General features: G+C 33.2%; 2 protein-coding genes across 5 annotated transcripts; both read right to left on the bottom strand.

Moving 5' to 3' along the window:
- Positions 1–342: 342 nt before the first annotated feature.
- LOC140827645 (transcription elongation factor SPT4 homolog 1-like) lies at positions 343–4871 on the bottom strand. 4 transcript variants are annotated; one of them, XM_073190401.1, is made up of 6 exons: positions 4138–4714; positions 3858–3978; positions 3647–3738; positions 3487–3542; positions 1079–1140; positions 343–699 (listed from the first exon to the last, which is right to left on the bottom strand). In XM_073190401.1, the coding sequence occupies exons 2-6, from the start codon at positions 3957–3959 to the stop codon at positions 649–651; spliced, it is 363 nt and encodes a 120-aa protein (XP_073046502.1). In that variant the 5' UTR covers positions 3960–3978; positions 4138–4714; the 3' UTR covers positions 343–648. The 4 variants fall into 4 exon arrangements, with proteins under 4 accessions (XP_073046502.1, XP_073046500.1, XP_073046501.1 ...); XM_073190399.1 differs by lacking the exon at positions 4138–4714 and adding an exon at positions 4747–4871 and having other exon boundaries at positions 344–699; XM_073190400.1 differs by lacking the exon at positions 4138–4714 and adding an exon at positions 4733–4861 and having other exon boundaries at positions 344–699; positions 3858–3968.
- A 4440-nt stretch (positions 4872–9311) lies between these two features.
- Positions 9312–11234, bottom strand: LOC140827391 (uncharacterized). Its single transcript, XM_073190052.1, has one exon. The coding sequence runs from the start codon at positions 11232–11234 to the stop codon at positions 9312–9314; it is 1923 nt and encodes a 640-aa protein (XP_073046153.1).
- Positions 11235–12956: the final 1722 nt, after the last annotated feature.

The raw sequence follows: 12956 nt of genomic DNA, 5'->3' as shown, positions 1-12956 counted from the left end.
TCATGGCACCACAATGGTGTGGCACCAATGTGGTGCCATGATTGTAGACGATCTTAGGAGATTATATGCTACACTAGGTGCCCATCCACATTCATTTGGAATGACACCCACACTATATGAACGATGAAGATCCACACCTAACTAATTTCAAGTAGAAGATTTAAAAACATCCGTGGTATATATGGAATACAAGATCGACATAGCTGGGAATGCAAACAAAGTCCGACATTGAAAATTCATGGAGATAATCACTTGTTCATAAGATAAAATATATCTCTACTGGTACAATACTTTTTGAGTGAAGTTTAAAATCAAATCTACGAAAGTTTAGACTTAAAATGAACAACAACATATCATTATTGAAATATGTGAGTTCCAGCTACAACAGATATTAAGTACCAGCAATTCAATAAAAGGAGGGGCATGCGACTGAAAGAAATGAAGAAAAAGAAGAAGCATTAAACAGCTTAGCTTGTTCATTAATGCAACACAAGCATCAAGAACGCTTCTTTAATCATAAAATAAAAAATAGAATTAACTCAAAAATGCTTCTTGAATCATCAAAATAAATGACATAGCTATGTGACACGACCCCACAGATGCATACTAAAGAAGTAGAGATGATCATCAGGGCAAATATTCAATCACTTATGATCGTTTTGGTGGAACATATGGCACATGCTCGTCTTCACAAATATTCTGCAATCATGCGAATAATTTATCAGAAACAGGCAGTAGACATGACAAATAAAGAACGTTAATAGCAATATTATGACTATATGGTGAACAAGAACGGCTAGTGACATGCTTAATTTACTTTAGTCAAGATCAACTAAATAGAACTCTAGAGTTTTCTGCGTGCAGAAAAAGTCGAGTGACACTGATAAAATTGGCCATGACTCTGGCCGACTCAAAATTAATATGGGGCCATCTTATTTTGTTTCTCCTTCTGGGCAAGAACATTTAAAACCACGTAAGAAAACACAGGGCTAACGGATCGATGAAGAAGGGTTAATAGATATTAGGGTAAGACAATTTTTTGGGTTTATTTGCTTGAAGTATACCAAAGATAGCATACCTGCAGGTCGTGAGGGAGTGCTTCAGAAACTGCAAGTGTGTAACAACCAGGAACAAATTTTCCTGAAAAGTTTCAAAACAATCACACAAACGAAATAATCATAGTACATCTTTCCATTTTAACAAGACATGTAGAGGTATGCGTCAAAACAGCATGCAAAAGGGAGTGTGAGGATGTGCAAAAGAAATTATGTTCACTTAGATGAAAAATGAGCAAGCCCAATCTCTCTTGAGGTTCATGGAAGAAAGAGGAATAATGGTGAAGAAAGAATGCGAAAATCCTTCTTCATTTCCCCTAAAAAGTCTAATAGTAAAGTTCACATTTGTCCTTGATGTGATCTATCTTCCGGATCTTATGCTAACATTATAAGTCATATTTAATAGATATTCCCAACCATTCTATCCTAAGTTGGTAATTATGGCCTCCGTCTTTAGCATGAAAAAATACAGGTTGTCTACAGCAGCCAATTTTTTTTTTAAAAAAAAGGAAATCTAAATGGTTTGAGGCTCTGAAAAATCACCATTGGCCAGCTTGAACATAGTTGTGCTAGCATGCATAATGGAGAATACAGATGATTATTATGTGGACATAAGGGCCGTGGAAAAGATAAAAAATAAATTTACAGTTGACTTCAAGTAGAAAAATGTAGAGACAAACTAAGCATTGTCCCGAGGTATTCTCGGGTTTTTCAAGGAGATGCAGAGTGGTTTAATTCCCCAGTTATAGTGATGCCTAAGGCCATCTCCAACCCATTACGCTATGTTAGTGTCACACTAACTTTAAAATAGTGTAATTCTTACACCAAATATAAAATTCATCTCCAACCCATCAACTCTAAACTCTACATTAAAAAGAATATTCTCGGAATATTCTCTATTATTTTATTAACAAAAAATAATTTACTTCACAAAATATTTATAAACACAACAATTAAAATATCACTAGTATCTAAAATCATTTCTATATTAAAATTCATTATATATATTACTGAATTAAAATATTAATTAAATATTTATTTATAATTACGTTAAAATTTTTTAATATTTAATATTCATTTTCAATACTTAAACTTATTACTTGATTAAATGTAATTAACTAATCATTCAAAAAAATTACAATCACACAAGTAAATATTTTGAACATAAATTACTAACAGTCAAGAATTTTGAGTGAGAGGGAAGAAAGGAAACGTGCACGTGATAGTCTCGACTATGGAAAATATTTTGGAGACATTGGAGGATCTGGATCCAGCTTACCTCCGTTTTAAATTTAAGTGCTTGTCATCCTTATTTTATTGTATTGTGGTATGATTTTTAATAGTTTGTTGTTTATTATCTTCTTTACGTTTATGTTGTATCATTATCTTTGATTTGAAGTGTTGTCATCTTATTTTATTTTATGTTGTATTGTAATGTCAATTTTAATAATTTAGTGTTTTTTATGTTTGTTTATTTAATTTTGTATCATTTTCTTTGATTTTCAAAAAAATAGTGTTTGAAATCTTAATTTTTTTTGTACTTGTATCTTTGTATTCAATATTAATTAATTTAATTATAACTACATAATTAAGATATTCTTGGCAAATTTTATACTATTTTATTTACTACAACTAATTTATCACAAATAATTTATTAACATAATCATATTATCTTTATTAATTATGTATTAAATTAAAATATCCAAATTTTTTAAATTCACTTTTTTAAAATTAATTGTTTGAAATAATACATTTTTATAATTAAATTGGATTATAAAACTAATTATATAATATTTAAAGTTTAAGTAAAATGACAATAAAAAAAATTACAAAAAAAAAATAAAAAAAACCAAAAACCCAACGCTATTGCTACAGTGTTGCACCAAATTTGGTGCAACACTGTAGCACTCCACTAGTTTGGCGTCAACAATAGGTATCGGTTGGAGCAGATAACCCTGCACCAAAATGGTGTTTTACACCATTTTGGTGCAGGGTTGGAGATGGCCTAAGTTGAGAATTTTTTGACGCCTTGCAAGATTAAAGCATAGGTTTGATACGAGGCAACACATATCTTTTACACTGCAGCTTGGAAGAATTAATTCAATGAGGAACAAATCCCAAGTTCTCTGGACTTGTTTGCACTGGGCATGATGCCTTTACATTAATGAAAATGAAAGAAGACAAAATTCATCACACAGGGGTGTGATATCGAAGGTTTTTTAGACATACTGTAAGAATGGGAAAAATCAAAACAAACACGTTTTTTCTTCATGCATAATTTCCAAGCTGGATATGATATACAGATAGTTATTTCTCTATCTTAAGATCCATCGACTCACAACTACTTTAATTTTTTATATTTGTGATACCGAAAATCATTTTATATAAGTGAGAGCAACATGATTCTAAAATAGTATAGCAATTAAAATACCGATGCGGAGCCACCGAGCAGCCCAACTCCTAGCAGGGTCCATGACTGAGATTATCCTATTTGATTCATAAAACAAATACTGTGAAATAGATTACAGCAACAAAATGTTCATTTCTCTGACTAATTATTTATTCTATAAGTGATATTAAAAGAGTAAAACCCGGTGAAATTGGGAGTGGTGCAGTCAACAACGCGTTCATGGTCATCCTCCATTTGAAAGAAAGGGCAGTTTTCGCACCCTGATTCCCGAAACTGCAATAGCAGCATGTGTAGAACATGGAAAATATTAAATTTCATATTGACACTGAAAAAAATAAAAGTAAAAAAAGGAAACAAACAGGAACACATAAATTTATGGGGATAAAGCCAACCTGGTCATACGTCTTGACAAGACGGCAGCGAAGACAAGCTCGAAGCTCATGTCCAAAGCTTGTGGGTATCTGTGCAGCCACTACTCCCCCATGATTAGCCATTGCTTCCCTCTAGGTGGTACTACAAGAACAACGAAGGCAGAACTATTAACAGGGTATAATATTACCAAATAGTTTTGCAGAAAAGTCATCCTCAGAAGTATAAGCAGTAGTCAATCAATCCCGCCGATCATCCTGATCCCATGAAAAAATTTAAAAATGGTAATTGTGAAATTCTTACAAAATTTATTTTTGTACCCCAATTATGTTAGACAACCGTAGTTGTGCTCCCTGCATCTGGCCCATCCCACTCCAACAAATCGTACCTCAGAATACACGAAAAGCAACTTCTTTCATAGCAATAACTACACGGCTAGGATGGTTGACATGGAAAAAATATGTGTACTGAATTATAAATTTTATACAAATACTCCACAGGTAGTAAGTAGCTTACTACTAACTTGTTCAAGACCCTTAAACCTTAAAGAGGATTACAGCAAAAAATCAAATCAATTCATTCAAATTAGACGAATATAAAACAAAAGGAAACAACGACAATCAGAATAAGTTCACGAATCAATAAATAAAAAATCGAAAAACGTGAGAGATGTATCAGCTCAATGGCTTCTAATTTACAGACATCAAATTCATTCGTTCTCGCTTTCCCTTGTCACACAAATTGGAAACAGCGCATGAAAACACGCATCCTGATTGTAAAAATAGTTCACTTTTTCTTTTCAAATCACACGAATATAAGAACTGAATACAACTAACCATTTTCTGAAATTTTTAGGACAATAGAACTGAAAAACATATAAAATTAGGTTATATTATACCTCACTGGTAATACCGTCAAGCTTTATCAAATTTTGCTTCGACTATGGCCACCTTTCCACGGTTCCGGAATCCGAGTTCGATTTTTCGCCTGGTGATGAATGTATTATTTTCCTGAAACATGCATATGAACAGGGAGAATGAGGAAAACGGGAGCGATGGAAGGATTTATTAAAAAAAAAGGAGTGAATATTTTATTTTTTTATCTTTTATTTTAAATTTGTTTAAAACCTAATTTTGTCATTAGAATATTTAAATATTTATTTTATTTTTTATATAATATATATAAAATTTAATTTAATAAAAATAACTTATTATCCCCTCCTTTCTCTTTCGCGACCCACTCTTTCTCACCTCAACCCAAGATTTTCTTTTCCTCATCTGTTGCTGCTGCACACTCAAACCATCTTCCATCTTGCATCATTGTTCTGGTTTTTTGCTAAATATTAACGATGACTCTAGAAAATATTCATCTGCAAGAAATCCAACGAGAAAATCACGTATTGGTAAGAAATTTATTTTGAAATTTGAATTTGTTATCGAAGCTAGATTTGGGTCGAGCCGTGGGTGGAGGCTCGAGCCCTGGGTCGTGAAGAGCTCGACCGTGAGCAGTCGGGGAAGCTCTTCCCCAAGAGCGTGCTCTTCAGGGGAAGAGCACGACTCAAGAAGAGCACGACCCAATTGACCCAAGCACGACCCAATTGGGTCGGAATTGGGTCGTGCCGACCCAAGCACGACCCAATTGGGTCTTGGGTCGTGCGTGAACCAATTCTTCCCCGCTGTTTAAATTTTGATCACTAATATGTTTGTTTTGTTTTTGTCTGCAGATTTACTTTCCCACTAAACTTGGAAGGAATCAATTTTTTGAATGCAAGTTAACATTAGGATCAAGATACGTTGAGAAATGTAAGAAGATTATATCATTTTTAAATGAGAAAGAGATAGAGTATTTGGTGTAGCATACTCAATTCGGTAATTTAATTATATGTGCGAAGGATTATAATAATTCGAATCAATCGTTATGGTTTTTGATCAGCAGGCAAACTTATAATAGTGAACGTAGTGAATTTTGGATGATATATCATAAACGACCTTTGCGATTTTCATTGTTAGAATATTGTTTGTTAACGGGTCTAAATTGTTCAAACGTTTATCCTATGATACCTGACGAAGATGAATTTAGGTTGAGACATTTTGGAGGAAGTGACGGTATAAGTTTGGGGGATTTAATAGATAGAATGGATGAATATGAGAATGAGTCAAGGGAAGAGATAGACATTGAGAAGTTGAAATTGGCCTGTCTTTTGTTCGTAGTAGGTGTTTTAGGTAGACAAAGAAAGAATAAATATGAAACAATCGATTTAGAATGGATTAGATTAGTTAATAACTTTGATAGTTTTATTAACTATCCGTGGGGTAGCATAGCTTTCGAAGAAGTTATTTATGGACTTAGAAAAGATCTTGAAACTAAGTTCAGAAACTATGAGAATTTGGTAGCACGCCGTGGGGATGATCCAGATTTCAGTGGATGCGGTAGCTTCCATATAAGTGGACTTATTCATCTGTTACAGGTAATTAAATATTGTTTATTAAATGAAATATTCTTATTATTTTATATCATACTAATAATATGTTTTTTTGTTCTAGATTTTGGCCTATGAATATTTTCCGGCAATCACTGAAGTGTTTGCTAGACATCGGAAAGGTCGCAATATACCGATACCTCGGATGTGTCATTGGTTGACTAGAAAATGGAGTAAAAATCATTCCCCTTCCATGGATGATGTGAACAAAGCTTTTAAAAATGTATATACCAAGGTAAATACAAAAAATTCATTTTATTTACTTTTTCTAATACATTTTTTGTTAACAGTTAATTAATTTTCATGTTTATTGTTAATGATTAATATATGATATTTTGGGGACGCTCATTCCCACCACGGAGGAGCTGTTGTCCGTACATTATATGACTGTCTATTTTGTTGATTCTAATAATGTGATAATCCATCGCATTACGGAGTTAATTTGCCAAGGTATCAAAGTAGTTTGTACTCAAAATCCATTGGACGACCCAGAGGATGAAGTGGGTGTACAGACTGAGATTGAGGATCGACGGTTTCTCCATACATACTCCAGATCATCTCGAGATAAAGTCAGAAAATCTTCTCGATCATCTCGTAGTCCTTCACACATGAATCAACCGTCTCCTCCATCTATGTATAGAGATCATACATCTCTTGAAGATACGTATGAACTTCGTTTCACAAGTTTGGAGGATAAAGTTGAGACGATACTAAAGGACCAAGCCGATATCAAGAATCAAATGAAAAATATGCAGAACGATATCTCGAGCTTGAAGGATATGTTTGAGAAATTTTCTTCAATGACTGCCAATGTTGGTAAGTTTTATTGATATTTATATGATTTTTAATTGTTAGTATGAAAAATGAAAAAATTGTATGTATTATTCTTGCAGATCAAGGCCAAACATCAAGGCATAGATTTGAAGATATTTCATTCATGAGAGCAGATGAGGTGGATCCAAATACTCGACTTGTGAATGATCCGTCTTTGACTCGTGCTTTTGAAAAAACTTCGGGCCATAAGTTAAGATTGTTCACAGTGGAGGAAGAGCCTATGACAGACGAGGAACTACGTCATCTTCTTATGAATGATATGATGTCATTGAGTTTTGAGAAAAGAGTTAGATTGTTCGCCAATAGATCGTGGCCACGAGTAAGTGTTGAGATTAATTCTTGTATGGCAGATATGAGGATATCTGGGATGTGCTCGTCCTACGATAGCTCGTGGTTTCGTGACTTGGGGACACCTGGTTGTTGGTTGACTGAGACAGTAAGTTTTTTCTTATTTCTTTTCTTTATTACGTTGAGTTAATAATTAACATATTTCACTTTATCATTTTCAGCATATTCAAGAATGTTGTCGAGGGTTGCTCCAATTACAAACGGCATACTCACATTTAATGTCACAGGATGTGTCATTGATGGACGTCGATTTTCATCAGCTGGTTTCGAGTGCTTTCAATGAGGGCGGTCAGAGTAATATTGAATGTTTGATGCCCTATGTGAGAGCAGAAATTGATGAGTGGCCGTCTATTCCATGGAACAAAGTCAACATAATTTTGATACCCTTTCATCTTCCTGGGCATTGGGTTTTGTTAAAAGTTTTGCCTGACAATAAATGTATCACAATCATGGATTCTGACCACAGCGTAGATAGGTCGGGCATGACATTGAACACACTTATTAGCCCTTTGTCACTTATGCTTCCACATATGTTGGGTGTTGATCCTTCGGAAAGATGGAGAATAAATAGGCCAAAAGATTTTCCTACTCAAAAAATCAGGTTAATTTTTTTAAAAAATTATTATATCATTATTGTTTAATGTATATCAATGTATAATTTATGTTTGTTTTTTCATTGCAGCGGTGAATGTGGAGTTTACTGTTTAGCGACAGCAGGTTATACCATGTTCAGGGAAAATGCCTATCAATTGAACGAAACGAAGATTGAAGAATTTAGGCATTATTGTTGTTGTTGTATTTGGGATAAATTATGGTCGTTGGATTAAAACATTTATATGATAGTTGGATTAAAACATTTATATGATACTTTATATTGATTTTTAGTTAATCTATGTGATATTTTTTTACTAAATTCAATCTAATAACGATCTCATACAAAAAATATATTTAGAGAATGATTCATCAAATGCTCAATTATATAACACCATAAAAAATGAAAGCAAGTTGTGATTTATTCTAGTCACTTGTAGCTCTTTGGCTCGACCCACTCAACCCAATTTTGGGTTGGGTTGAGTGGGTCGTACCACACAATATTCCACCCAAAATTGGGTTGAGTGGGTCGTGCCACACATATATTGTGTGGTTCAACCCACTCAACCCACAATATACTCAATTTTGGGTTGAGTGGGTTGCGCCACACAATATACTCAATTTTTGGGTAAAGTAGTTTAATTTGATTCGAGTCTTACATGTTATGAGTTTTTTAGGTTCTATTATTATGAAATTTGTTAAAAATTTGATTGGAATTAAAAAAATTGTTAAGAATTTTTGTCGAGCATAAATTCAACCCGATAAGAGATACATTCGTCTAATATTGTTATGAATTTTTTAACCAACACACTTAAATTATAATATATAACACATATTAAAATGTTTACACAAATAAATTTTTTTATATATATTTACGTTCTAATCATATATAGAATGACTTATGTATTATGAAATGATCAAAATTCAAAATCTCTCTACCACTCGACCCAAACTCTAAACAAAACCCTAAACCAAACTCCAAACACCACCACTCGACCCAACAATTTACCATCCACTCGACCCAAACTTAAAATTTAAAGCACAATCCTGTCCACTCCACCCACTCACCACCCCCTCGACCCAAAATTAAAAATTCAACTCAAACACATTACATATTAATAAAATCAAATGGATAGCCTTTAAATTCAAACAAATTACATTTAATTCAATCTTATCTTCTGCCAAATTCTCCAATGTCTTTAAATTCAAACAAATTACATATCATTCAATCATATCTTCTACCAAATTCTCCAACCGATGGAAATCTGTTTTGTTTTTTTCTTCCACGTCTTCTTTTGATCACAGGTAGCAGTACTAACAAATCATCGAGTGGCCACTCGTTCTGATTCAGAACAGGATAAATTGGCTCAGAATAAGCTAAAGACCATATCATAACAGAATAATACTCTGTGCACAAGGAATAAAAATTGACATCACAAAAGTAACTCGCTGCAATTGCATGCGAACATGGAATCTTGTCAATATCAAATTCTCTACAGGTACATCTTTTGGATTCCAAATCCACAATTTCATTGTTTGTAGCACTTCGAACATCGAACTCAAGACGGCCTAGCTCATAAACTTGATATCCCCGACCAATATTAAACCTTTCGCGCACAATCGATTCAACGGTTGGAGTGAAATTGGTTGTTGATGCGACGGATGCATTTCGATACCTTGAAAACCAAGATGTAGTCAATGTTTGCAAAGAATTTAGTAGTGCAATGATTGGAAGTTGTCTTTCTTCACGCAATCTTGCATTTATTGATTCAACACCGTTCGTTGTCATAATGTTATATCGAGATCTTGGGCTATATGCTCGAGTCCATCGATCAAATGAATCACTTTCATCCAAAAACTTTGCAGCATCAAGATATATTTTCTTAAACTTTTCGTACTCTAAGTCAAAGTCGGTTTGCTTGTAAATTTTTGCTAACCGCATAAACATTTCGGTACAACCCTTCTTTTTGCAACGAATTTTCATATTTTGTGACAAGTGCCATATACAATGACCATTATGTGCATTTTTGTAAACTGCCGCAACTGCAGCAATGATGCCCGGATGTCTGTCTGAGATAATCACCAACTCTTCCTCATCAACCACTACTTCCAAGAGCTTTGTCAAAAACCAACTCCATGAAGCAATGGATTCTACATCAACAACATTCCAAGCCAAAGGATATTGATGAAAATCTCCATCTTGTGCTGAGGCCACAAGTAAAGTACCGTCGTACTTTCCTTTCAACCATGTACCATCAATAGATACGACTTTTCTCATGCATCTATATCCTCTTGCACATGCGCCATATGCTAAAAACAAATACTTGAATCTATTATGCTCATCTACAACTAAATCTATGATACTACCAGGGTTCATTCTCTCAACCATTTTCAAATATGAAGGTAGAAGACCAAAACTTCTTTCAGGATCACCTCTGAAGATATCATGAGCAAGTTGTTTGCCTTTCAAGGCTTTGTAATAGGTAATGTCAACCCCTTTGTTCCGCATCATTGTCATGATAGATTTTGGTTGAGGTGTTTTTTGTTGTCCTCCAAAGTTCTCTACCAACATATCACAAACGATAGATGAGCTACCTTGTCGATGTCTTCTACGCATTCCAGTCAAGTCACAATTGTGTGTGTTGCAGTATGTACGAATCACAAAATCTGTTGAGTTCTCGTGTTTTGAAGTCCAAATTCTCCAACTGCAACCTTTATTCACACAACGAACCGAATAGATATTTCGAGAAGATTTGACACTTTCAGACTCAAAAGACGAGCCCAAAGCAATTTTGGATAGCACTTTCTTTATTTCGGTCTTGCTTGAAAATCTTTGACCAATAAATAAGCTTGAACCATCGGTAAATGAATATGTATCATTGTTAGCTTGAACATGAGTGTCAATATCATGAGCTACACTAATGTGGTGGATGTTGACATCATTATCATCCACATGCACTTCATCTATATCCTCCCCATCATTTTCTGTGTTTCTCACATCATTCTCTTCCATATTTTCAGTTGAAGTATTTATATCGTCTAATATATCATTATTGATACAATAGTCATTTGAGACAAAAGTTCTATCAAAATAATGATCATACAGATTTATTTCATAATCGACACGCTCATCATCCAAATGAGTCATATTTAAATCCGGTGACATGATATTTTCACTTTCAACGTTCAACGATATCAAGAGAAACAACATTGAGTTCAAATTCGACATGAAGAACCGGTCTTTCTTTTGCACATCCAAAATATAAGTATGTTTTCAAATCATTATCATCTTCGATATAAATTGGACGAATATTGCAATGCTTCACATCAGGAAGATAACTTAATTTCAATTTTTGTGTGTAAACTAGATTCATAATTCTGTATATCTCACTTTCTATATATTCCAGAGAACAAATATCAAAACCCAAAGGAATCGCTGCCCACTTACCACTCGGCCATGAACACCATTTAAATATATCTTCTTTAATTTCCCATTCGCCATTGTACTCAACGAAAATAACGGTTGGCATAACCTACAAAATATAGATGAGAATATTATATTATAGATAATATTATTTATTTTAAAAAATATGCTATATGAAAATGATGCACCTCGACCCACTCTTCACTTTCCACACCACATGTGGGTCGAGGTGTGTGCACATCGCGACCCACACCCACATGTGGGTCTCGGTGTGGGTCGAGAGATGACGCTCACCAACACACACCCGATCATCGTGCTCGACCCACACTATCACACTCCATACATCTGCTCGACCCACACAACGTAGTACTCACATTAACTCCATTCACAAAAATTCTAACAAAAACAACCAGAAATAAATTGAAACAAGTTGGAACATTGGAATATATACTTACTTCTCCGGCAAATCTTCAAATTTTCAAATGATTTTTTACGTCAGGAATACAAAAATAACTGAACCTGAATCGATTATTTTGCTAGGAAGAATATCTAAATGAAACATGAAATCGCAGATATCAATAAAAAATATTTTTTAAAAATAAAATATAAATAACTAATTAATTAATGAACTAATAAATGATCTCACCTAACTAATAAGTGATCTCACCTAATTAACAGAGTCCACTCCCTTTTTTCGATTTAAAAAAAAAGTCAAAATCTTTTTTATTTAATTAAATTTAAATTGGATCCTATATTTTTTATTGGCCCCATATGAACATGAATAAAATCAGGTTGACCAGCTCTATTTTAAGACGATCTCGTGAATCTTTATAAATTGATCTATCGATATTCACAATAAAAAGAAATATTTTTAACATAAAAAAGTAATATTTTTTTATAGATAACCCAAATAAGATATATCTCACAAAATCCGACTTGTGAAACCGTCTCACATAAATTTTGGTCGAGTTAATTGATTAGGCTATCTGCTTTGTCGTGCTTGATGGCAATTGGGATATTAATTGCCACAACAACTTAATCAAAAAATTTAAAATAATGACGATTACTAATATGAATAAAGATTATAATTATTATTTTGTTATAATTTTTAATTATTTTTTAAATAACAATAATATAATTATATTAATTATGTAAATTTTAGAGTATATATGAATTTCTTAATATTTAAAGTGGATTAGATATTGTAATATGAATAAATTATATGAAAAATATTATTTATAAATGGATACTATACTTTTGTAAAATCTAATTAGTGTAACAAAGAAGAATTTCAACTTTTACATACAATATTGATAACACAAACTTTATTCTTTTGATATGTGTAAATATATAAAGTGGTTAAGAAGTTGATGTTCTTTAATATTGCATGATGGAAATATGGTATTAATTGATCTCCTGAATACTTTTATAGTTAATTGTGTTAAG

This window comes from Primulina eburnea, chromosome 3 (genome assembly GCF_022965805.1).
Source record: "Primulina eburnea isolate SZY01 chromosome 3, ASM2296580v1, whole genome shotgun sequence".
Classification (NCBI taxonomy): domain Eukaryota; kingdom Viridiplantae; phylum Streptophyta; class Magnoliopsida; order Lamiales; family Gesneriaceae; genus Primulina; species Primulina eburnea.
The sequence above is the reverse complement of the archived record's forward strand: the minus strand, read 5'-3'. Positions and strand labels throughout refer to the sequence as shown.